The sequence below is a fragment of the Erythrolamprus reginae genome, chromosome Z, assembly GCF_031021105.1.
Source record: "Erythrolamprus reginae isolate rEryReg1 chromosome Z, rEryReg1.hap1, whole genome shotgun sequence".
In the NCBI taxonomy this organism is placed as follows: Eukaryota; Metazoa; Chordata; class Lepidosauria; order Squamata; family Dipsadidae; genus Erythrolamprus; species Erythrolamprus reginae.
The window spans coordinates 55,865,517-55,892,043 of record NC_091963.1 but is presented as its reverse complement, the minus strand read 5'-3'; the positions used below and the strand labels follow the sequence as shown (position 1 = coordinate 55,892,043).

At 40.3% G+C, this 26,527-nt stretch overlaps 1 protein-coding gene across 3 annotated transcripts in view; it reads left to right on the top strand.

The window, feature by feature from the left end:
- TOPAZ1 (testis and ovary specific TOPAZ 1) overlaps window positions 1-26,527 on the top strand; it is a 243,358-nt gene that overhangs the window by 74,216 nt on the left and 142,615 nt on the right. For 2 of the 3 annotated variants that reach the window (XM_070767235.1, XM_070767233.1), the window contains exons 5-7: window positions 710-777; window positions 3,891-4,009; window positions 12,218-12,324. In XM_070767235.1, coding sequence (XP_070623336.1) covers window positions 710-777; window positions 3,891-4,009; window positions 12,218-12,324 — 294 coding nt within the window. The remainder of the gene's footprint in view (window positions 1-709; window positions 778-3,890; window positions 4,010-12,217; window positions 12,325-26,527) is intronic. The other variant, XM_070767234.1, reaches the window with a different exon arrangement.

Here is a 26,527-nt window from a genome sequence, read left to right as displayed (position 1 = left end):
ATTAATTGGGTTCAGGATATTATGTATTATTTTATATGTTGTAAGCCACCCTGAGTCCTCAGGGAGGGGCGGCATAAAAATCCAATAAACAAATAATGGGACAAAGTTATATAAAAGAAAGAGGGTTTATTTGGAATTGACATGTATAAATTTCATTGTTATGTACTGAAGATAAGATTGCCAAATATAAATACAGTAGAACTTTTGGTCACAATGATAATTTGTTCCATAACTTTGGTTGCAAACAGATTTGATTGTTACCCACCCCTAATTTTGGAAATTTGGCACTTACCCAAAAAGAAAAATGGTACGGGAGGAATTTTGTTATAGTTAGATGTGTTTATAACCGGACGTTCTACTGTATTTTTCCAAAGATTCTTTCTGTTCATCTGTGTGGACTCTATTGGTGCTATTAAATAAATTTATTTTGACATGAAGTATAGTAAAGGGATAAGGAACACATATATAATTTTTATTGTAACATGGCTTCATTAATAAGATGAGCTACATAATGAAATTTTTGAATTACTGTTAGATAACTACCAGGTATATGCATATTGCTTTGTAAAAATGTTCACTAGAAAATTATAGTACAAGAATATAGACAAAAATAATTATTTCTCTATTTCTTTTTAAGAATATGAATTGCTTTTAAAACAAAAATAATTTCTAAATTTTATATAGCTTTATTTTGATGTTCATTTTACAGTATGAATTTTCAAAGAAACTGCTTGATATGCAAGAACAGAAAACAAATGTTCAAGACTTTGCAAAAATGTATGTATTCACATTTTATTCAGTTTTAATTATGTGAAGGAAAAAAACCCCAACTTTCTCAGATTTATTTTCCTTTAATTTTAACATTAAAATTAGATACCGGTTTCAAATACTAACTTCTCAGAAACTCTATAAAAAACTGTTTGAGAAGTACATTCCCAGATTGAGAATCATCAATAAAAGCAGTTTAACCTATTTATGTTCTTTACTGTCATGGATTGAGGTGACAGCCAGAAAAAACATTTTTGAAATTCTACCATAAAATCTGTTAATTTTCACATGTTAAAGGCTTTTATTTAGAAACTTGGATGCAGATAACGGAGGTGGGGGGGCACACGGGCATCCAGAAAATAACATTGTCTGATTTGCTAATTATGGTGGAAAATAAGTATTTGGTTATCTACAAATAAGCAAGATTTCTGAGTGTCACACTTGTAACTTCTTTAAGAGACTCCTCTGTCCTCCTCTCATTATCTGTAGTAATGGCACCTGTTTGAACTTGTTATCACTATAAAAGACACCTGTCTAGAACCTCAAACAGTCAGACTCCAAACGCTACTAGGGTGAAGACCAAAGAGCTGTCGAAGGACACCAGAAACAAAATTGTAGCCCTGCACCAGTGGGAAGACTGAATCTGCAATAGGCAAGCAGCTTGGTGTGAAGAAATCAACTCTGGGAGAATAATTAGAAAACGGAAGACATACAAGACTAGTGATAATCTTCCTCGACCTGGGGCTCCAGGCAAGATCTCACTCCATGGGATCAAAATGATCACAAGAATAGTGAGCAAAAATCCCAGAACCACACGGGGGAAGCTAGTGAATGACCTGCAGAGAGCTGGGACCAACATAAGGCTACCATCAGATACACACTACGCCACCAGGGACTCAGATCCTGCAGTGCCAGACATGATCCCCTGCTTTAAGGCAGTACATGTCTGGGCCCATCTGAAGTTTGCAAGGGAACATTTGGATGATCCAAAAGAGTATTGGGCGAATGTCATATGGTCAGATGAAACCAAAGTAGAACTGTTTGGTAGAAACACCAATCATGATTGGAGGAGAAAGAATGCTGAATTGCATCCAAAGAACACCGTACCTACTGTGAAGCATGGGAACATCATTCTTTGGGGCTGTTTCTCTGCAAAGGGATCAGGACAACTAATCCATATACAGTAGTACCTCGTGGTACGAACCCCTCGTCATACGAACATTTCGAGATATGAACCCGGGGTTTGGAATTTTTTTTGCCTCTTCTTACGAACTTTTTTCGCCTTATGAACCTGCCGCTGTGAACGCTGAACCCAGAAGTTCGGCAAAAGTTCGGGTTTGGCGTTTGGGAGGCCGCCGAGAAGTGCCGCTGCTCGCTGTCACCTTTGCAGAAGAGCCGTGGAGCTGTCGGCCAGTCAGGAGGGTCAAACGGAGATGGGGAATCCCAATAGGGAATTCCAGGGGCGGAGCTTTGATGTCACGGAGACGTCCTTCCTGGCCAGCCAAAATGTGGACTCCAGGAAGGACATCTCCGTGACGTCAAAGCTCCACCCCTGGAATTCCCTATTGGGATTCCTCACCTCTGTTTGAGCCTCCCGACCAGCCGATAGTTTCACGGCTCTTCTGGCAAGGTGACAGCTGGGCAGCAGCGCTTCTCGGCGGCCTCCCAAACCCGAATGCCGAACCCGAACTTTTGCCGAACTTCTGGGTTCAGCGTTCAGGAGAACGCCGAGAAGCACTTGGCTGTTTCAAAAGGTGACAGCTGGGTGGCGATGCCCAGTGGAGCGCTGTTTTTGCGATTTTTTTTTTGCTTGCACGCATTAATATGTTTTACATTGTTTCCTCTTACGAACTTTTCGCCTTACAAACCTCCTCCCGGAACCAATTAAGTTTGTAAGATGAGGTATCACTGTACATGAAAGAATGAATGGGGCCATGTATCATGAGATTTTGAGTGCAAGCCTCCCTTCATCAGCAAGGGCACTGAAGATGAAACGTGGTTGGGTCTTTCAGCATGACAATGATCCCACCAGGGCAACGAAGGAGTGGTTTTGTAAAAAGCATTTCAAAGTCCTGGAGTGGCCTAGCCATCTCCAGATCTCAACCCTATAGAAAACCTTTGGAGGGAATTGTAAGTCCGTGTTACCCAGCGACAGTCCCAAAACATCACTGATCTTGAGGAGATCTGCATGGAGAAATGGGCCAACATACCAGAAACAGTGTGTGCCAACCTTGTGAGGACTTACAGAAAACATTTGACCTCTGCCTTTGCCAACAAAGGATATATAACAAAGTATTGAGATGAACTTTTGTTATTGACCAAATACTTATTTTCCATCATAATTTTCAAATAAATTTGTTAAAAATCAGACAATGTGATTTTCTGGATGTGTTTTCTCATATTGTCTCTCATAGTTGAAGTCTACCTTTGATGTCAATTACAGGCCTCTCTCATCTTTTTAAGTGGGGAACTTGTGCAATTGGTGTCTGACTAAATACCACTGTATTTTAGATTCCTTTTATTTATTGAAGTAATTGTATCTGCTTTTTAGAAATGAGTTATAAATTATGCTAATATGTTCCAGTTGATCATTTTATCTATATAGATGTTATCTGAATCACTTCAGACTAAATTAATTTTGGAGGCAATCACCATATATAAAGCATTGCAGTTACTGATATGGAAAAAACAGACAGTGGATAAGTGTACAGCTATCACTTTATTTTGATTGCACTCAGCACATCAATTTCAGCTACTTAATAATAGGTCAAATCACAGTTGTTGTTTGAGGAATTAAGATAGACAACTAGTCAATAAAACTACATTGGAAACAACAATAAAGAAGGCTGTAAGATTGTTTGATGAATGCAATTTATAGGTTGCCAAACTCTCTTTTGCTCTGGATAGCTGACATTGAAAAAGTGTTTAAAAATACAAAACAAAAGTACATTTGCTACTTTACCATTAATCAAGGAAAGTATGTCATTTAAAAGGAGCATATTTGGTTTTTTTTAAAAAGTAGGGAAAACAGATTTGCAGATAATAATAGTGCAAATGTAATAATGTAGTATTTTATTTAATACATTAATAGTCATGTATCTATTTCCCCATTTGGAATATAGTGAGAATACCCTAACAATTGAACCGCTGAGCTGTGATAATCAATTGGAAATGTCATTTCCTACTGTGAAGACAATTGTTCCTCAAGAGCAAGACCTGGCATTAAGATCAAGAATGAGTGGTATAAATTGATAATGTTTAAGTAATATATTATTTTTCTGTTGCATTACTCTACTTATAAAGATCCTTTTCCAATTCAGCATGTTATTTGAACATTTTTAATTATTCTATAAAGAAATTAGTAAGGTGGTGTAATTATTTGATATGAATTATTCTTTAGAATTTTGTAGGACTATTTGGAGAGGATAAAAAAGTAATTCCATCCATTATAACATACAGGTGAAACTCAAAAAATTAAAATATCCTCCAAAACTTCATCTATTTCAGTAATGCAACTAAAAAGGTGAAACTTAATATACGAGAGAGACTCATTACATGCAAAGCAAGATTGTTCAAACTTTGATTTGTCCTAATTGTGATGATCAGTGTTCCCTCTAATTTTTTTTCGGTGTGGGCGGAAAAGTATAGTGTCTGAGCGGCAGTCCCTTTGGGACTGGGCAGCATAGATAAATAAATAAATAAATAAGAAAAAAATTCCCTTTTTTTATTAAAAGAAATTAATAATAAAACAAAACCAAAATCTATTACTATTATTATCTTCTCTTTTTCCATCCCTGTCTCCTCCCCCCCGTGTGTGTGTGTGTGTGTGTGTGTGTGTGTGTGAACTCTTGGACCATTTCCAATTAGAGGTGAGCTATTGGAAATGGTTCAAGAGTTCACACACACACACACACACACACACGGGGGGAGGAGGAGACAGGGATGGAAAAAGAGAAGATAATAATACAGTGGTACCTCGAGATACGAGTTTAATTCGTTCCGGACCTGCGCTCTTAAGTCGAGCAGCTCTTATCTCGAACGACTTTTCCCCATAGGAATTAATGTAAATAATTTTAATTGGTTCCAGCCCTCAAAAAACTCACAAAGTTAGTCTAAATTATGCAAAAAGACATTGCAAGAATAAATGTAACTTTACTTATTAATAAGATGATAAGCTGAGAGCTTTCCTTCCCTTCCTCTTTTTACCCAAAACAATCAACATGGCAAACTTTTATTTTTATTCATTAAACTGTAGTTATTTATTCAACTTCACTGCCACCCAATCCTGTAGAGGGAGGAAAGAAGGGAGGAAGGAAAAGGAAAGCAAGAAATAGAGGAAGGGAAGGTAAAAGAGAGAAAGAAAAAGAGCAAGAAAGAAAGCAAGCAAGAGAGAAAGAAAGAAAATGAAAGAGAAATAAAAATAGAGAGGGAGAATGAAAGAAATGGAAGGAGGGAAGGAAGGAGAGAAAGCAAGAGAAAGAAAGAAAGAGAAAGAAAAAAGAATGAAAGAGCAAGAGAGCAAGAGAGAAAAAGAAAGAGAGAGAGAGAGAAAGAAAGAAAGAAAGGCAACTTCAAAGAAAGGCTCACTGAGCATCTCTCACTCTCTCTTTCTATCCCTCTCTCTTTCTCTCCCCCCTCTCCCCCCCTTTCCCTCTCTCTTTCTCTCTCTCCCTCTCTCTTTCTCTCCCCCCTCTCCCCCCTTTCCCTCTCCCCCCCCAGGCCGGCAGCGATGTTTTAAAACAGCCGCGCCGTTTGCGAGCTAACTCCTGAGGTGTGGAAGTTCGCCTTTGGCGTTTGGGCCACTCGGAATGTGAAATTCAAAACAGCGTTCGGATCCCCCCACCCCCAGCAGAAGCCAAGGACCCCCAGAGTGGGGCGGCAGGGGAGGCGACCGCCTCTCCACTCACCAAGTGCCGGGATACGAGCCGAGAAGAGCCGGGCTGGCTTACTTTCCTTCCTTCCCGCGCTGATGCAGAGCCACTCGAACAAAGCGTCACGCCCCCCTGACGCTTTTGGCGGCAAAAGAGCCCAGCGTCGCTTCGGAAGCCGCCGAAAGCATCAGAGGGGCGCGACGCTTTGTTCGAGTGGCTCTGCATCAGCGCGGGAAGGAAGGAAAGTAAGCCAGCCCGGCTCTTCTCGGCTCGTATCGCGGAGAGGGGCGGCATACAAATCCAAGTAATAAATAAAATAAAATAAAAAAATGTCTCTCCTCTCCCAGCTCTTATCTTGAGTAGCTCTTAAGTCGAGCAGCTCTTATGTCGGGGTTCCACTGTAGTAATAGATTTTGGTTTTGTTATTTTTTGGGTGCTTTTTACCATATGCTTTAAATCAAGAGTCATTTCTCTCTCTTTCTCTCTCCCCTTCTTGCTCTCTCTCTCTCTTGCTTTCTCTCTCTCACTCTTTCTTTCTATCTCTCTTTCTTTCTTTCTCTTCTCTCTCTTGCTAGCTCTCTCTCCCCCCTTTCATCTCTCTCTTTCTCTCTCACTCTTTCTTTCTTTCTATCTCTCTTGCTTTCTTTCTCTTCTCTCTCTTGCTATCTCTCTCCCCCCCCCTTTCTCTCTCTCTTTTAGCAGCGGCATTGGGCAGTAGCCGTGGGGCGGCGGCAGGGTGATCAGCTGTGAGGCGGAGCTCCGGAACTGAGGCACCAACGGCGAGGGGGCTGCGAGAGCGCTTTCTCCCAGCCCCCTCGCTGTCGGTGCCTCAGTTCTGGAGCTCCGCCTCACAGCTGATCACCCTGCCCTTCAGGAACGCCTGCCCTGCCTCTACTGCAGCCTCCTTGCTGAAAGTCTGGGATGAAAGCGCTCCCAGCGAAGGGGCTGCGAGAGGGGCGGGGCGGACATTCCCGAAGCCCGCGGAGAAAGCCCTCCCTCTCAGCCCCCTGGCTGGCAGCGCTTTCGTCTCGCAGCCGCCACCGCTGCGGGAGAAGGCAGGAGGCAGCGGAGGAGGAGAGGGGGCAGATCGGGCGAGCAGGGAGCAGAACCGAGAAGCCAGGGGCGCGAGGTGGCCGGAGGCACGGTGGGAAGGCAGGGGCGGCCATGGCTCCCTTTCCTTTTACTGCCGGCGCCTCCCCGCCCCCCCCTGCGGGCTGGCAGGGGGATGGAGAGCGCGCGCCCGTGGAAAGGGCGCGTGTGGGGGTATTTGGGGGTGAGCGCCTGCTCACGGGCGGAGCTTAGGGGGAACGGTGGTGATGATTATGGGGTACAGCTCACAAAAACCCCAAATCCACAATCTCAGAAAATTAGAATATTACATGCAATCAATAAAACAAAGATTGTACATAAAACAATATCAGATCTCTGAAAACTTTAAGCATGCCTATGTAGTCAATACTTGGTTTGGGCTCCTTTTGCAGCAGTTAGTGCCTCAATGTGGCATGGCGGAGAAGCTATTGGCCTGTGGCACTGTTGAGGTGTTATGAAAGACCAGGATACTTCAATAGCAGCCTTCAACTCTTCTGCATTGTTCGGTCTCATGTCTCTCATCTTTCTCTTGGCACTGTCCTGTAGATTCTCTACAGGATTCAGATCAGGCGAGTTTGCTGGCCAATCAAGCACAGTAATCCCACGGTCATTGAACCAGGTTTTGGTGCTTTTTGCAGTGAAGGCAGGTGCCAAGTCCTGCTAGAAAATGAAATCAGCATCCCCATAAAGCTCATGCTTCCAAATCTCCAGGTAGATGCCTGCATTGACCTTGGACTTAATGAAGCACAGTGGACCAATATCAGCAGATGACATGGCTCCCTAAATCAACACAGACTATGTCCGGGTCTATTTGATCTGGACTAAAAAAATGTTGATTTTAGCTACTGTAAGTGGTTTTTTTTAATACCTATTGCATTAGTAAACTATATGTGAACATGCTTGTTCATAAACAAATGAAAAATGAAATTAAAAATTTATTTTTATTTTTATTTTTTCAGAACAAGGTAATTATACAAGTGTACTGTTTCGGGTCTATTTGACCCGAAAAGTTTTACAGGTCTGAAACTTGTGATTAATTGACTTTTACAAGTCTGAACTTGTGATTGATTTACTTTTCCTCATTTGAAGGGTTCTTACTATGAGTGTGGGTTTTTGTGGGGGTTGGAGTGTTATGTTTTGTTTTGTTTTGTTTACCTGATGCTATGTGCTGATTGTTACACTTGTACTGTTTTGGTCAATATTCACTTTTACAGGTCTGAAACTTGTGATTGATTTACTTTTCTTCATTTGAGTGGTTCTTACTATGCGTGGGTTTTTTTGAGGGGGGTTGGGTTTTTTTTGGTTTACCTGTTGCTACGTGCTGATTGTTACACTTGTACTGTTTGGATCAATATTCAATCAATCCCCCCCCCAGCCCAAACCCCCCCCCCCACTCATATAAGAATCCCTCAAATGAGGAGAAGTAAATCAATCACAAGTTTCAGACCTGTAAAATGTTTCGGGTCAAATATACTCGAAACAGTACACGTGTATAATTACCTTTTTTTCTGAAAAAATAAAAATAAATTTTTAATTTCATTTTTCATTTGTTTATGATCAAGCATGTTCACATATACAGTAGTTTACTAATGCAATAGGTATTTAAAAAAACACACAGTAGCTAAAATCAACATTTTTTTAGTCCAGATCAAATAGACCTGGGAACAGTATAAGTGTATGTAATTTCGCCCAGCAAAAACTAAACAACAACAACAAAAAACACTCATAGAAAGAACCCCTCAAATGAGACAAAGTCATGTAATTTCAAGTTTCAGATATGCAGGGAAATTTTTTTAAAGGGTCTCAAATTTCATTTTGGGTCAAATAGACCCGAACAGAACAGCAGGGTTATATGTGTGCCTCTCCATTCTTCCTCTATACTCTGAGTCCTTGGTTTCCAAATGAGATGCAAACATTTCCATAGTCTGTGTTGATTTGGGGAAGATATTTTGGAGCACTTAATGCTTCCTTCCACAGATAAGCTTTCTGGGGATGCTGACTTCATTTTCTAGCAGGACTTGGCACTTGCCCACATTGCCAAAAGCATCAAAATCTGGTTCAGTGACCATGGGATTACTGTGCTTGATTGGCCAACAAAGTCGCGAAGAGAAAGATGAGAGACATGAGACCGAACAATGCAGAAGAGCTGAAAGCCACTATTGAAGCATCCTGGTCAATGTTCCCTCTATTTTTTTTATTATTTTTTTGCTGTGAGCGGAAAAGTACAGTGTCTGAGTGGCACTGAGCACAAACTAACAAACAAACAAACTTACATACATACATACAAACATACATACATACATACATACATACATACACTAAATAACTTAGTATAGATCTATTTTAAGCTTATTTATTTATTTTCTCTTCAGCCAGCCATATTCTTACTGGGGTTTGAACCTGAAACCTTCCAGTGGTTTTAACCTCTGGACCACAGGCTAACCTCTTTTTCAGCTTGTACCAGGGAAGAGTCTTATGTTTTGATAAGATTATACTAACCAATGTCATTCATTCAAGTGAAATTCACCATAACAAAATTCTTTTGCAAATTAGGAATTCAACATTATTACATATCTGCAAACACTTCCCAGTATAATCAGACCTTAGTAGTTTGTCTAAATGCCAGCAGCTTGGTTCTAATCCCATCTTGAGTGGAATACCGTTCAAATGAGGAAGCAGCAACAGAAAAGGCTTACTTTTGTGTTCTAATAGAAACACACTGCTCTTAAAAGGATGCCTTCCCTACTAGATATTATTGTATGGGTGAAGTTGATCCCATTTATATTCAGCTTCAAAAGCAACAGGTTTTTAAGGTGACTACCAGCACTTTTAATTGTACTGGAATTTGTCCTCCACCAACAGATGGGCTTCCAAATTTTGGACTAAATGCAGCTTCCAAACAGGTTTCGAGAGCAGCATAATTACAGTAAATTTTATGGAATGTGCCAGGGTTTCCTTGTCCAAGAAATGATGCAACTGATATGCCAGCCAAATCTAGACAAAGACCACTTCAGGAATAGCCTGTCATTTCAGTAGTAGCCAAAAGTCTAAGACAACTTTATACACCTGCTTCTTCAGAGAAAGAGCTACCTCTTCCAAAGTTACCATTAGGTTATTGATAGACTGAAGATAGCTTTCCCTATAATTCAATAGTTAATTCAATCTTATATATTGCATATAAATCAGTAAAGTTCCTAGATGGATGCAAATGAAAAGCATTCCGTTGGGAAATTTGCAATTCCACACTTTTTTGCGTTTCTAAAAGCAACAAAGAATAGCACATTTGGAAGGTGGTCATTTTAAATCATTCATTCCTAACCTAACTCCCTGTCCTCCGGGAATCACCACATGCAGAGATTGGAGGCCTTAATCGGTCGCAAAAGCAGAAAAGAAACTCTCTCTCCTTACTCAGAACTTTCGGATAAAGATGGAGAGCCACCCTGAGTCAAGTCGCCATCATTCTCAGCCAGCTCTTGGGGAATCTAAAAGGCTGGCGAAGCAGCACCGTTTTGTCCATAACAAGTGGGGGGGGGGACTCAAAAATAGTCCAAAGGAAGCCTCTCCTCGTGCCTCCCCATTACAGACAAAGGCAGGCGAGGACGGGCTGGTGGCCAGCCATCCGGCCGCTGCAGTGGAACAGATCGGGCAGCTGGCCTGGTGGGCGGAGAGAAACAGTGCCTGGCTTCACTGTGCAATGTTAAAAAATGCTGCACAGAAGTCTAGAGTTATGTGCACTATAGCGCATGTGTGTATCTTAGAGGGAACAGTGATCCTGGTCTTCCATAACACCTCAACAGTGCCACAGATAGCACCACATTGAGGCAGTAATTGCTGCAAAGGGGCCCAAACCAAGTATTGAGTACATACAGTGGGGGGGGGGGGAAGTATTTAGTCAGACACCAATTGTGCAAGTTCTCCCACTTAAAAAGATGAGAGAGGCCTGTAATTGACATCATAGGTAGACCTCAACTATGAGAGACAACATGAGAAAATACATCCAGAAAATCACATTGTATGATTTTTAACTAGCCAGCCATAGTGTGTGCCAATCTTGTGAGGACTTACAGAAAATGTTTGACCTCTATCATTGCCAACAAAGGATATACAACGAAGTATTGAGATGAACTTTTGTTATTGGCCAAATACTTATTTTCCACCATAATTTGGAAATAAATTCGTTAAAAATCAGACAATGTGATTTTCTGGATGTATTTTCTCATGTTGTCTCTCATGGTTGAGGTCTACCTATGATGTCAATTACAGGCCTCTCTCATCTTTTTAAGTGGGAGAACTTGCACGATTGGTGTCTGACTAAATACTTTCCCCCCCAATGTAGGCATGCTTAAGGTTTTCAGAGGTCTGATATTGTTCTATGTACAATCATTGTTTTATTGATTGCATGTAATCTAATTTTCTGAGATTTTGGATTTCGGGTTTTCATGAGTTATACCCCATAGTCATTAGGACAAACCACATTTCAACAATTTTGCTTTGCATGTAATGAGTCTCTGTCATATATTAAGTTTCACCTTTTAAGTTACATTTCTGAAATAAATGAACACTTATATGATATTCTAATTTTGAGTTTCATCTGTAGACAGGGTATACTATAATGACTGTCAAAATGTCTGTATAATAAAGGTAAATATAAATAAGTGCACACTGTACTCTCATCTAGAGCAGTGTTTTTCAACCAGTGTGCCGCAGCACACTAGTGTGCCGCGAGACATGGTCAGGTGTGCCGCGAAGCTCAGCAAGAGAGAGAAAGAGAGAGAGAGAGAAAAAGCAAAAGAGAGAGAGAAAGAAAGCAAGAGAGAGAGAAAGAGAGAGAAAGAAAGGGAGAAAGAAAGAGAGAGAGAAAGAAAGCAAGAGAGAGAGAAAGAGAGAGAAAGAAAGCAAGAGAGAGAAAAAGCAAGAGAGGCAGGAAAGGAGGGAGAGATAGAAAGAGGAAAAAAGAGAGGAAGGAAGGAAGGAAGAGAGAAAGAAAGCAAAAGAGAGAGAGAAAGAAAGCAAGAGAGGCAGGGAAGGAGGGAGAGATAGAAAGAGAGCAAAAAAGAGGAAGGAAGGAAGAGAGAAAGAGGGATGGAGAGAGAGAGGAAGGAAGAAAGAGAGAGAAAGAGGGAGAGAAATAGAGCGAAAGGGAGGAAGAGAGAGAGAGAGAATTTTTTGTCCAAACTTTTTTTAGTCCCCTACCCCACCCCCCCGCTCAATGTGCCCCATGATTTTGTATATGTAAAAAATGTGCCGCAGCTCAAAAAAGGTTGAAAATCATTGATCTCTAGAGAATCATAAAAAGGGTGTCAGTTTAAAACAAAAATAACTTACATAACATAAAATAATAACATTGGAATGACAACATATATTTTTAATTGTTGGTTTTATACTTTGTTTTCTATTATAAGGGTTAGTGTCATAAATATAGAAATGAGAATTTCAGAGGAATATGTTTTAAATAATGTTATTTATTATTTAATATATTTTTACATTAGCAGTATTAATTTCAACATCAGATTTCAGATTCCCAAGAAAATGTCCTCCTTTGCCCTTAACAACTACTAATAGTTATAAAACCTGGAAAGGAGAAAAACATCCAGGGGTAAGTTTCAGAACTAAATGTATTTACAGTATAACTAAGCTTAAACTAAGTTTATCATTTTAACTATATTCATTTTGTCAATATCTCTAAAAGAAACATAAATAATTTATAGTTATGCAATAATTTATTCCCACAACTTTGTTTGCCTGGAAAGATCTCATAGTGATTGCCACTCCAGATGTAAAAGATTTGATTTCTGTAATGTCCAAGAAGAGGGTTTTTTTCTTCATAAAGATACTTGAAAAGCCAGAAAAGTAAGGTCACAAAGGATTCCAAACAGCAGCTAGAATAGCATATGCACAAAATTGGAAGCTGAATAAAATTCCAGACGAAAGAGAAATATATTATGTAAGATTTTAGATTGTGCTGAAATGAATAGGCTTACTTTAAAACTTAAACATAAAGAGGAGTGTGATTACTATAAGATTTGGGGAAAGTTTTATGAATGGTTGGAAACTAAAAATAATTAAGAAGTATTTTCTTTTACTTTTGAAGAAATAAATGATGATTTAATTTTAATCTATTAAAGACCCAGATGACGAAATAAGGACTAGTGGCCGCAATGGATAAGGAGTTAACACAGAGATGAAAGAATTAAATTAGATATTCAGTTAAGATGTTAAGATGTTTATGTTTTATTATAAATAGAAAAAGGGAATACAGTGGTATCTCATGATACGAACCCCTTGTGATACGAACCCCTCGTGATACGAACGTGGGGTTCAGAAATTTTTTGTCTCTTCTTACGAACTTTTTTCGGCTTACGGACCCACCGCAGATTTTTTTTTCTTTTTGCATGGATTAATCGCTTTTACATTGTTTCCTATGGGAAACAATGTTTCGTCTTACGAACGTTTCGCTTTACGAACCTACTTCCGGAACCAATTAGGTTCGTAAGACAAGGTATTACTGTATAAGGAACTGGATTTTATAATATTGTTATTTGTAGATGAAGTATATCTCATGTGTGGCTAATTTTAATTAACTTAGCAAAGAAGAGGATAAAAAGTACATATTGAAAGTATTATTAGCACTTTTTTCTCTCTCCGAATGTTTAACATATCTAAGAAATATTATTAATTATTATTTTAAGCATTGATTCTGCGTTTTTTATTGCTCGTATTGTTTTATTGTATGTTGAAAGAAAAATAAAGAAAAATTTTATACCCGGGGGAAAAAAAGGATTCCAAGTGATATAAAAACTTTCTAGCGTCTCTGACCTTGCTGGAAACAATAACATATAATAATTACTTTGCTTCCTCAAAAATAAAACCTACCCAGAAAATAAGCCCTAGCATGATTTTTCATGCTGCTCGCAATATAAGTCTTACCCCCAAAATAAAACTCTAGCTAAGAGTGTTATCAGCAGGGGATGTAGCCAGTAGTCAGCATGGGAGGTGTCGAGAGCATGTGCAGAGTCTGATTGTATCTGGAAGCAGCTGCACCCCACTTGGCCGGTGTGCTCTGGGACTGCGTAGGCCACACAACACAGGTAAATCTCTCCAATCAGCAAGCAGAGTGTGGGGAGGAGGCATGCAATCCGTCCACTGTCTTTGCTTGTGGAGTGTGCAACAATACCGGAAGACAAGGTCAGATGGTGGGGGCCAAGAAACCAAAGGCCATCCCCACCCCACCACTTGCCTTGCCTCACAGGAACAGCACCAATAATAGGCAGAAAGCAGAGGCACAAGATGGAGGAGTCAAGTGATTCAGCCACCTGTCCATCTCTTCATCTTTGCTTGCATGCAGGGACAAGCAGCTGTGTGGTGCATCCAGTAGGCTAAATTGCATGCCTGTCCACCCCCGGTGCTCTGCCTCTGCTTGCTGATGCTGACACCATTAGGAAAGATAGGCGGCAGGGTAAGGTGGCGCCACACTGCAGCTTCTGCGCACTCAACCCCAGCCATCCAGCTACTGCTTTCCAAAACAAATTAGTCCAACCCTACCTGGAGGGTTCCCACACTTTAGCAAAAATAATCCGAACACAGCATAAGGAACAGCTGCTGCTTTTCTCACAGGGCATGTGCAGGAAAAGCACAGAGAGGCAGGTAACCTCGCCCTAGCGGCTGGGGATGATGGGAGTTTTCATCCCTCACCTCAGAAGCAAGAAATGGGGAAAAGGAGAGCAGACACTTGAGAGCTATAGAATATATATAAAGTAAAGCTTACTATTGATTCTACCTTTGCTTTCTTTTGCCACAGTCATTCAGTACTATTTGGAGGTGTTTGTATTTTATTATCTTCTCCAGTTCTTTCTCTATAGTTCATCCAAACTTTTTTGTCTGTCTTATCAACAATTGTTAAGTCTGGGGTTTTATGTGGCAGGTGCCTGTCTATTTGAATTCTAACGTTGAAGAGCACTTAATCTTTTTCATTTTATATAGTTTTTTCTATTTTCTGGTCCCACCAGATCTTGCTTGCAGGCAAATGGTATTGCTTAAAAATCTTCTAATGTATCATTGTTTTTCATGTCATTGTTTGTATTCTGTGTGATCTTTTTCCAGTAGCTAACTTGGAGATCCATTATTTCTTCAGCTTCTTTTAAGAGGCAGCATCTGCTACTTGTTGCTGTTTTTTTAATCCTAGTTTTGTATGCATTTGTTGTCTGAGTGTTGTGCACCCATAATTAGATCCTCTGTGTCATGGCCCCATCGGAGCCTGAGGAGGAGATGGAGCCAGGGCTGATGGAGAGGGAGGATGCCGTCCCATTGGCCTATGAGGAACATGAGGACGAGGCAATCCCAGATCTTTCAGGCTTCAGAAGAATAGGCAGGGAGAAAGAGAAGGTGCAGGCTGACTGAGGAAGTGGGAAGGAAATGGAGAGTACAGGCAATGTAGCCGAGAAGGGGCAGAGCTATAGTGACCAGCAAATGCTTTCCCCACCTGATCCCCAAGTGCGGAGAATGGAAAGGTGACAGAGTCAGCTCAGGGCAACCCAACTGCTCGGGTGGAGGGCTCGTCACCCCTCCTCCTGAGGATCACTTGGAGAGTAGCATTTAAGGAGACAACGTGGGGAGGGATATTGTCGGGAACAAGTATTGTATTTCTCAACAACATGCTCCAAAGCTCAGAGAAAAATTTTAATTCAGAATTCTTGCTGGTGTGATCTGAGGTTTGATCCTTTGCTTTGACATTCATTGTGAACTTTGCCAAATTTGAGAACCTGCCTTGCCCCCAGGGCGATGCAGCTCCAGTGGATTTTCACTGCTGGGAAGTTACATGAAATGTGTGCGGGTGCAGATATTCAAGCCTTCTCTTCGACTAAGAGCAACTTGAGGGCAGAAACCTTGAAGAATAGATGGGGAATTGCTGGATTGTGAGGATGGTGATTGAATAAAAGTTGTCATTCTTTTGCCTACGGTAGCACGTATTGCTTGTGCGCCAACCTTGGGTCATAACACTCTGTCTTTTTGTTCAACTTTCCTGCTCTGAGCCATTACTAGGTCTTGTTATTACCTATTTTGAAATTTTTTAAATATATTAGCCATATAATGCTTTGTCTACCTCTTTTTTCTTCTTTGTTTTTTTCTTGTAGGCCAGTTTGGTCTTTCCAGTACACAGTAGATCTTCCTAGTGTTATAGCTTCAGTGCTTATTCTCCGTCCTTCAGATATTCTTCCAATGCCTTTTTTTCTCTTCTATTATCTGATGTACTTGCAACATTTCATGTCCACCTATTTCTCTTGGTTAATAGAGTATGTAAACATTATGTGGATAAAGGACACAATTCATTTTCATAATTTTCTAGTCTTCTATCTATGGCTTTTGGTTCTGCTTGAATCCAGTCCACTACTCCAGCTGTGTATCTAATGACTAGATTGTCCAGGTATTAATTTCTTTGACAGTATTTCCTCCATTGAATTTGAACTTCTACACTCTCTTGAGATATTTATTTCTAACCTTTTTCTTTATTTCAGTGTGCTTGATGTTGAAGGATGTCCAGATATTTGTAGTGATAGTTTTCATCCAGACTCCCAATATTATTTCCATACATAGAGCATCTTGATTCTTTCAGTTTTCAATATTTTCCCTATTTGCTGGTGAACATGACACATTTGTCCAGTCCAAACTCCATTGCAATATCTTGCCTGTATATACATACAGTGTTGAGCAGTGATTCTATTTCAGATGGTCCATATATTCCACAAAACTTCAGATTGTCCATATAAAGGAGGTGAATAGTTTGGCAAGTGTTTTTAATGTTTGATAGCCATGATCCAATTATTCAGTATTGCTGACAGAGGAATCAATGCAATGACAAAGTGGTCATTATCACTTGTTATTAGCTTCTCTCAATCTACCACCATTGCAGTAACCATGTCTTTTATTGTGCTATTGATCTTTGCACAAAGCTTCTGATATTTCTGTTAATTCCTCTTGTTTCTTCTTATTTCTTATTTCTATTATCCAATCATGTGGCAAGGAGTTGAATGCCTTCATGTGATTAAGCCATGCTACATTCAAGTACATCTCGCAGTTTTCCAGAATCTTGTCAATTAGCTGTTGATCTTTTGTTCCTCTGTTTCTTTTCTGCTCAAATGGAAAGAGGTTGTTTCCAAATAGATGCTGTTAGATTGTGTCAGCTATCATATAAATTAATACTTTAAAAGTTATTGGCAAATTGGTGATTGACCTGTAGTTATTGGGCTTCCTCTTTTCTGGTTAGTTCATTATCAGCTTTTGCCAAATGTTGACAGTCTTCAATGTCACCTTCTTGCAATATGTTGTTAAACTGCTTGGCAACAAGTGGATATAGATCAATCAGATGTTTCAATCAAAAATCATGCAGTTCATCTTCACCAGATGCTAACTAATTCTTGATCTTTCTTGATCTTTTTTCCACAATTCTGCTGTTATTACAAGTTCTTTTATTTCAACTGCTTTTTTTATTCTTATTCGCCTCTTTTAAGCAAGCTGCATCTTTGTTGTATTACTTTGGGTAATCCCATATCTGTGTCCAGAACTTTCTTGTCAGATACCAATTGATTTACTGCAGTTTCTCCATTGATGGATTGGCCTTTTTTGGACTTGATCTGAAATAATGTTGGATCCAAGATGGCGACAAGGGCAGACATGTAACCACATTGCAGGAGATTGAGATCGAGAAAAAGTTAAAAAATCCTAGAACTAGAGCTAGACAATTAGCAGGAAACAAACAGGGACCAACACCAGCAAAAATGAAATCAAAATATCAGAATTTGGACTGAGACCTGCAGCTGGAGACTGCAACGAGTCGAGGAGAAGCGCCAATCACTAGACTTCACCTGGTGACTGCAACCAGCATCAAACTCAGTGCAACCTCCTAGCACCAGAGGCTGGCCGGGCAATGCTGAGAAAAGAGGCTGCAAAGAAGCTGAGGGACTCTTGAAACTCTTAGAGGCAGTGGGAGAGGCAGCGGGTAAGCGGAAAGGGAAGAGACGGTTACAGTGGGAAGGGAAGGAGGGAGCTGCTAGTTTCGAACAGCTCAAGAGGCAGGAGAGAAAGTTCAAGTGGCTGAGGCCAGTTGGGGAAGAGAAAAATCCCCCGACGCCCAGCTGATTCCTCCCCGAAGCGCCCAATGTGAGGTGGATTCCCCCCCCCCCACAAACAGCCCTTCAGAAACTTTCAGTGACCTCCCCAGTAACCCGATGCCCAGCTGATTCCCCCGAAGCACCCGACACTAGGCAGATACTCCAGAGCCTTCAGAGCCCCCCTCAGTGACCTTCCCTGAGCCCCGGACACATCCTACCGAAGCCCAGCCGATGAAGGAGCCATCCTTTAGCTCCCGACACCAATGAAGGTGGCTGAGAGCCAGTCGAGCCATCCCGAAATCTCCGAAACCGCCAATGACTCCAGAAGGCAGCCAAAGGCCCAGATGAGCCACCCCACAACTTCCAAGGACAGAAGAAGGAGTCCGGATCTCATCAGCGACAGCCCCAAAGCCCCAAACATCCACGAAAGACACCCGGAGCCTGGCAGAGTCAGCACGTAGCCCCTAACATTCGCGGAAAGCACCCAAACTCCAGCTGAGCCATCCAGAAGCCCCTGAAGACAGCAGAACAAGACGAGCCCAGAAAAGGCAGCCAGAAGCCCCTGACCACAACAGGAGCCCAGAGCCCTGCAAAAACAAACCCACAGCCCTACCTAACAGCCGGTGGAAGAAGAAGAGGTTCAAATCCAGCTAAGCCAGCCTTAGGAAAGAGGATACCCCCTCAACTAACCCAAACCCAGACCATATCCTCCCCCAAAAAGAGGATTAATAAACAAACAAACAAACAAAAGCAAGCAAGCAAGAAAGCAAAAAAAATCTAACCAACGTGACCAGAAGCCTCCATCACAGGCAAACTGACCTCATGACCCCAAAAGGACACAAAGAGATCACGTAATCTCATTTAACCAGAAAAATAAACAAGTAAAAAAGATCCAGCAGAGCCAGCCAGAAACCCCCAATGTCTTCAACACTCTACACAAGCTAACCAGCACCTCCTATCAAGTTACAACTAGGCCATGTTCCCCTAAAGAAAAGAGCAAGAAAAAAATACAGTAGTACCTCTAGATAGGAGCTGCTCCACATGCGAGTATTCCAAATTATGAGCCACGAGGGGAGAGAAATTTCTTTTCGAGACCCGAGCTCAAATTCGGGATACGAGCCGAGCGTCCACTAGGTGGCGCAAGAATCCTTGCTTCTGGTTATCTCGGAGGGGAAAAACAAAGTCTAAAGCCATTTGTTCCAGATACGAGTTGTTCGACATAGGAGCTCCGTTCTGGAATGAATTAAATTCGTATCTAGAGGTACTACTGTATAAAAAATAACAAACAACAATTGTTAAAAAAACAACAACCAAGCAACAAGCAAATAAAAAACAAGAACATATCTCATAATAATAATAATAATAATAATAATAATAATAATAATAATAATAATAATAATACATAAAGAGAACTCATCTGAACATCACTGGACTCAGCTGGACACTCAACCCCTCCCAACTAAGATATAACTCCCTACACTCTCAGGAACAAAGCCTAACAAACCATAGGCAAACTTCCAACACTCTACCCTCCCCCCCAACCCCGCAACCTACCTTGCACATGAAGAACAAACCACGCACATAGAGAGTAGACATGGAAGACATAGCCACCACATAAAGACGAGGAAGGACCTGACTCCGTGGTCAGCTGCAGATTGTGCTCAATGTATATACTCCTTCAAATCTCCTAAACTTTACTTGCAACAAATGCAAACTAATCCAATTACTCGAGGAAAAAATAGAAAACTTGGAGAAAAACCTAAAAATCCTGAAACACCAACATCTAAATGAGAAAGACCAACATACTCCCAACAGAGCCAACACCTCAGAGGAGCAAAACAGAATTAACCCCCCCCCCCCTCCCAAGGTAGTAAATGGCTGGACACACGTCACCCAAAGAAGAAGAAAACCAATCACCCGAAAACCTCTACCAACTCCAACCCACCTCCCCCCAATCCCACTACCTACAAGCAACAAATATACAATACTCCTGGCACAAGAAAACCAACAATCACCTAACAAGGAATCACCAAGAACCAAGCACAAAAACACAGCACCACCAAACGCCTCCACAATGAAAGCTACCCCCTCTCCCCAGCCTAACCAAAAAGAAAAGAAGAGTGCTGGTAATTGAAGACTCATTTCTCAGGGGAACTGAACCTGCCATCTGCAGGCCGGACAATCAATCCAGAGAGGTGTGCTGTCTCCTTGGAGCTAAAATCTCTAATGTAACGCAAAATCTTACCAAAATATTAAAGCCCACTGACTACTACCTCCTACTAGTGATCCATGCGGGAACAAATGATACAGGGAAAGACATGAATCAAATAATGAAAGACGATGACCATGTGGGCAACACAGTCAAAAAGGTTGTTTTTTCCTCCATTCTACCCACAAGAGGACGACACCCAGCCAGAGAATGCAAAATCCCACAAATAAACTACTGGCTAAGGAGATGGTGTCGCCAAAATAACTTTGGCTTCCTTGATCACGGCCTACAATACCCCCAAGAAGGGCTTCTAGCAAGAGACGGGCTACACTTCACCAGAGCTGGGAAGAACCTCCTAGGAAATCGACTAGCCCAAATTATCAGGAGGTCTTTAAACTAGATCCAAGAGGGGCAGGTGACCATACTAAAAGACCGAATAATGAACAAAATAAGGAAGGGGAACAAGTCAAGCCTACAAATAAATCAGAGAATAAAAAATGTCCATCCAGAATCAAACGCAAACACCTAAAATGCCTGTACACAAATGCACAAAGCCTGGAGAACAAGCAGGACGAACTGGAATTACTAATGCATGAGGGTGAATACGACCTAACTGGAATAACAGAAACTGGTGGGACGTAACACACGACTGGAACACGCAGATAAAGAACTACAATCTCTTCAAGAAAAACAGGTCAAACAAAAAAGGAGGCATTATACATAAAAGACCACTTCACTGCCATAGAGCTATATCCAACTAAAGAAGATAACCCCCTAGAAATCATATGGGTTAACATAAAAGAAAAGAAGTGCAACACTACAATTGGAGTATACCATAGGCTACCAAACCAAACTGATACAATGGACAACCTCTTTACAAGCCAACTAACAGAAATATGCAATAAGCATAGCAGCACTACAATAATGGGGGACTTTAACTACCCCAACATTAACTGGTAAACAAACTCAGCACCAAGTGGAAAGTTTGATAGATTTCTCACCAGTCTCGCTGATTACTTTCTAACCCAAAAAGTGGAAACAGGAACCAGAGGAAGGATTTCCACAATTAAGATGAATATTTTGCCCAAATTACTGTTTTTGTTTCAAGCAATTCCAATTAACCCAGGGGTAAACTTCTTTAAAGAATTAATAAAGATAATAAAAAAATTCATCTGGCAAGGGAAAAAGCGACAATAAAATTAAGTGCATTAGAAGATGTAAAAGAGAAAGGTGGGCTAGGCCTTCCAAACTGGAAATTATATTATCAAGCGGCAGCCTTATCATGGATTAAGGAATGGTTAACTATTAAACCTAGAGGGCCATGATTTAATGGTAGGTTGGCATACTTTGGTATAGTATGATAAGTATAAAATCCATTCATACTTTAAAAGACATATAATCAGGAAATCAGTACTAGAAACATGGATTGACATTGAAAAAGACCATTTTTAACTATACCTGATTGGGTATCTCCAATTGAAGCTATATGCCATCCAAACTTACTACAAGAAGGAAAAATATTGAAATATAAGGATTTATTAAATGAGCAATTGAAATTAAAAACCAGACAAGAATTAAATGAAGCAGGGATAACGATAGATTGGTGGACTTACACCCAGATTCAGAGTAGATTCCAAAAAGATGCAAGGACTTATTCATTTCAAAAAGAGAATAATATCCTAGGGAAGCTGCTAATCTAGAACCAAGGTAAATTGATTGGGAAAGTTTATAAATATTTGATCAGGTTCAAAACAGTAGGTTTGATTCTAAAAGATAACATGATCAGCTGGTGTAGGAATTTTGGAAGAAATATAAATTTAGATGTATGGGAATGGTTTGGTCATACAACTGGAAAATAACTAAATCGGTATCATTCAAAGAAAATGAGATTAAGATGTTCTATAGATGGCACCTGCCCCCCAATAGGTTATCAAAAATGTTATCAAATACTTCTCCTAACTGTTGGAAATGTAAGAAAGAAATTGGTTCGTACTACCATCAATGGTGGACTTGCCAGAAAGCCAAATTATACTGGAATAAAATAGAAAAATGGCTAAAAGAAATTACACAACAGAAAATTAGGGAAACTCCAGAATTCTTCTTACTAGGCATCCCAACACATAAATATAAAAAAGACACACAATATTTGATAACTCACATTGTAGTAGCTACTAGAATTGCTTTCGCTCAAAGATGGAAAGAAGCAGAAGTCCCAAAAGAAGACGAGGTAATCAGAAAAATTATTGAATGTGCAGAGCTGGACATGATGACAAGGTGGTAGAAAAATCAAGAAGACTCGGAATTTTTACAAAATCTGGGATAGGGTCTATATTTGGTTGAATAGAATAAATTCTCAATGAATTAAAGATTATACAAATTTACTATTTTGAAATGTATATAAATAGAGATATGAAGTAGGTGTTTTCTTTCCTCTGAAATGATCTAATTAACAAAGATTTTTTTCTTTTTACTATGGAGACTTCTATTCTGAGCGGAGCGATTATAGCTCCTTTTTGTGTTATGTGTTTTGTTTTGTATTTTTATGTATGTGTGTTGTGTTTTGTTTTTGAAAACAATAAAACAAATTAAAAAGAAATCATATGGGTTAGCATAAAAGAAAAGAAGTGCAACACTACAATTGGAGTATACTACAGGCCACCAAACCAAACTGATACAATGGACAACCTCTTTACAAGCCAACTAACAGAAATATGCAATAAGCCCAGCACTACAATAATGGGGGACTTTAACTACCTCGACATTAACTGGAAAACAAACTCAACACCAAGTAGAAAGTCTGATAGATTTCTCATCAGTCTCGCTAATAACTTTCTAATCCAAAAAGTGGAACCAGGAACCAGAGGGACTGCAATACTAGACCTAATACTAACAAACAGGGGGGAAATGATAGAGGGAGTAGAAGAAGAAGGGACGTTGGGTGAAAGTGACCATGTCATCCTAAAATTCAACATAATGCAATCACTAACTGCTGCACCCAACACCACTATGGTCCCAGACTTCAGAAAAGCGGACTTCAACAAGCTCAGAGCGAACCTGGAAGTAATCCCCTGGAAGGAACTTCTAAAGGGTAAATCCACACAGAAAGCCTGGGAGGCCCTAAAAACACAATCATAGAAGCCCAAAACTATACAATCCCCATGAAAAAGAAAACCAGGAAAACTAAAACAAAACCAGCATTACTAACAAAGATCTCGCAGACAACATAAAAGGAAAAAAAGCCACAAAAAATGGAAAAGACACATAACCAAGGCGGAATTTCAGCAAACAGACAGAACCTGCAAACAAAAATTAAAAACAGCAAAGGCCCAACACAAACAATACCTTGCAATGAAAGTCAATGACAATTTAAAAAGCTTCTTCTAGCACATAAACAACAAGAGGAAAATCAAGGAAACAGTCATTACACAAAAAAATGAAGACGGTAATGAAATCACAGACAACAGAGATAAAGCACAGCAGCTCAACACCTACTTTGCATCACACAAAAAGGAACCACAAACCAACCAACCAGCAACTCAACTACAATAAACAGCTCCAGAACCGAACTCAACACAAATAAAAACACAACAAGGGACTACTTGTCGGAACTCAACAAGTAAAAATCACCAGGACCAGTCGGACTTCATCCCTGAGTCCTAAAAGAACTGGCAGATACCATAACGGAACCACTTCTCCTCATCTACCAAAAATCCTGGATCACTGGAGACCTACTGGAAGACTGAAACGAGCTGAAGTAGTCCCCATCCACAAAAAAGACTGACCCAGGCAACTACAGACATATCAGTCTGACCTCTGTACCTGGAAAAATACTGGAGAAAATAATTAAAAAACCAGCTTTGCCACTACCTAGAAACAAACAAGATAATATCCAACAGCCAACACGGGTTTGTCAGAAACAAATCATGCCAAACCAATCTCAAATCATTTTTCAACACCATAACCAAATCAGTAGACCAACGCAACGTAGTAGACCTCAAATACTTGGACTTCAGCAAAGATTTCGATAAAGTAGATCACAATCTCTTAATCCACAAATTAGAAAAAAACGGGGTAGACTTTAACACATGCAGATGGATAAAGAGTTGGCTGACCAACCGCACCCAACATGTTGTCCTCAATGGCTCCAAATCCACATGGAAGAAGGTAGGCAGTGGGGTACCACAGGGTTCTGTCCTGGGCCCTGTGCTCTTCAACATTTTTATCAATGACCTAGACGAGGGAATAGAAAGGGAACTAATCAAATTTGCAGACGACACCAAGCTGGCGGAGATAGTCAACACCCTAGAGAATAGGCTCAAAATACAGAAAGACCTAGACAGATTAACACTCTAGGCCGAAACCAACAAAATGATGTTCAACGTTGAGAAGAGTAAGGTCCTACAGCTAGGTTAAAAAAAAACCTAGACACACATACAGTCTGGGAGAAACCCCACTTAGCAGTAGTGACTGTGAAAGAGATCTCGGAGTCTTAATGGATAATGAACTAAACATGAGCCAGCAATGTGCAGCAGTGGCTAAAAAGGCCAGCACAATCTTAAGCTGCATCAACAGGGGAATACACTCCAAGACCAGGGAGGTATTAATACCACTTTTCAATGCCCTGGTCAGACCACATCTGGAGTACTGCATTCAGTTCTGGTCACCACACTTCAAAAGAGACATTCAAACTCTCGAGAAAGTGCAAAAAAAGAGCAACCAAAATGATCAGGGAACTAGAAACCAAGACTTATGAAGAGAAATTGCTGGAACTGGGCATGGATAGCCTAGAGAAGAGAAGGGCCAGGGAGTACATGATAGCAATATACAGATACTTGAGGGGCTGCCATAGAGAGGAAGGGGTCACACTCTTTTCCAGGGCACCAATGGGTCAGACAAGGAACAATGGTTGGAAGCTGACCAAGGAGAGATTCAACCTAGAAATAAGGAAGAACTTCCTGCCGGTCAGAGCGATCAACCAGTGGAACGGCCTGCCAGCGGAAGTTGTGAACGCCCCAACTCTGGACGTTTTCAAGAGGAGATTGGACTGTCATTTGGCTGGGGTGCTGTAGGATTTCCTGCCTAGGCAGGGGGTTGGACTTGATGACCTGCAAGGTACCTTTCAACTTTAATTAATTAATTAATTAATTAATAACCTATTATTATTTCTTTATTTTAAATACCTTTCCTCCCAATAGTTCTGCCACTGCTGGCTCTGATTGCTCAGCCAACACTCTTGAATTCTGTAGCCCAATGGTTCCCAACGTGGGGCCCATGCACCACAGTAGAGCAACTTGATTTTTAATGGGGGCAATAAAAACTTCTTTAAATAAAGTTAATGGCCTTTTAGGCTTCCTCCAATGGGAGTTCACTTTTTGAATAGTAAGATTTATGTCACCAGGGAGGGGAGAGCATGACCAAAAAAGGTTGGGAATCACTGCTGTAGCCCATTTTTCAACCAGATGTCTAGAAACTCCAATACCTAAAGTGGTTCTCTTTGACCTGGGAAACAACTGAATTGGTATGGATTTTTATAATTTATGTCTCACCATATTATTTATGGGAATGATACTCTTTTTTTTATTCCTCTGATAAGACCTGTCCACTATAATTGAACCTATGGAATAGCTCTCGTCTTTCTCAGAGCACACAAGCCTCACAACCACATTAAGGTATAGCCTCATTGGGGATTGTGCTCAATGTTTAGTATACTACTAGTTTTTTCTCATCATTCCTATTGCCCATCTCCTCCCACTTATGACTGTAACTTGTTGCTTGTATCCTTAATATTTTTATTAATATTTTTTTTCCTGATTGTTTATTTGACCCCTGTGACAATCATAATTGTTGTACCTGGTGAATCTTGACAAATATATATTTTCTTTTATGTACGCAGAGAGCATATGTACCAAAGACAAATTCCTTGTGTCCACAAGGAATTTGGCCAATAAAGAATTCTGTTCTATTCTATTCTATACATTTATTTATTCAACTTCTATGCCGCCCAATCTTAACATTATTATCATTGTGTCTTCTCATCAATCATGGGATAGTGTAACCAACTTCACATTATCAAGATATTTCACACTGTGCATTAGACATTTGTGTCGACTGTATCTGACTATGTCAAGATATGAGGAACCCTGCTGCACATATTGTGTTTATAAACATTATTTCTCTAGTTGATATTCATAAGGCAGCTACATAATTCTTGGAATGATTGTGCATCATTGCAAACTAAATATGGGTAGTCCTCAACATACAACTATAACAGGGCTCACCCATTACGGTGGTATGTTGTGATGATCATAAATCAGATGAGTAAGATAACTTACCTGATTTTATGAACTTTTTGTGATGATTATTAAACAAACGTGGTTGTTAAATTAACATGGCAGTCATTAAATAAACCTATAGTTCTCTATGATGTGGTTTTTCCAAAAACCAAAAGTCATTTTAATTTTGTCAAAACCATTGTAAAGGTCAGG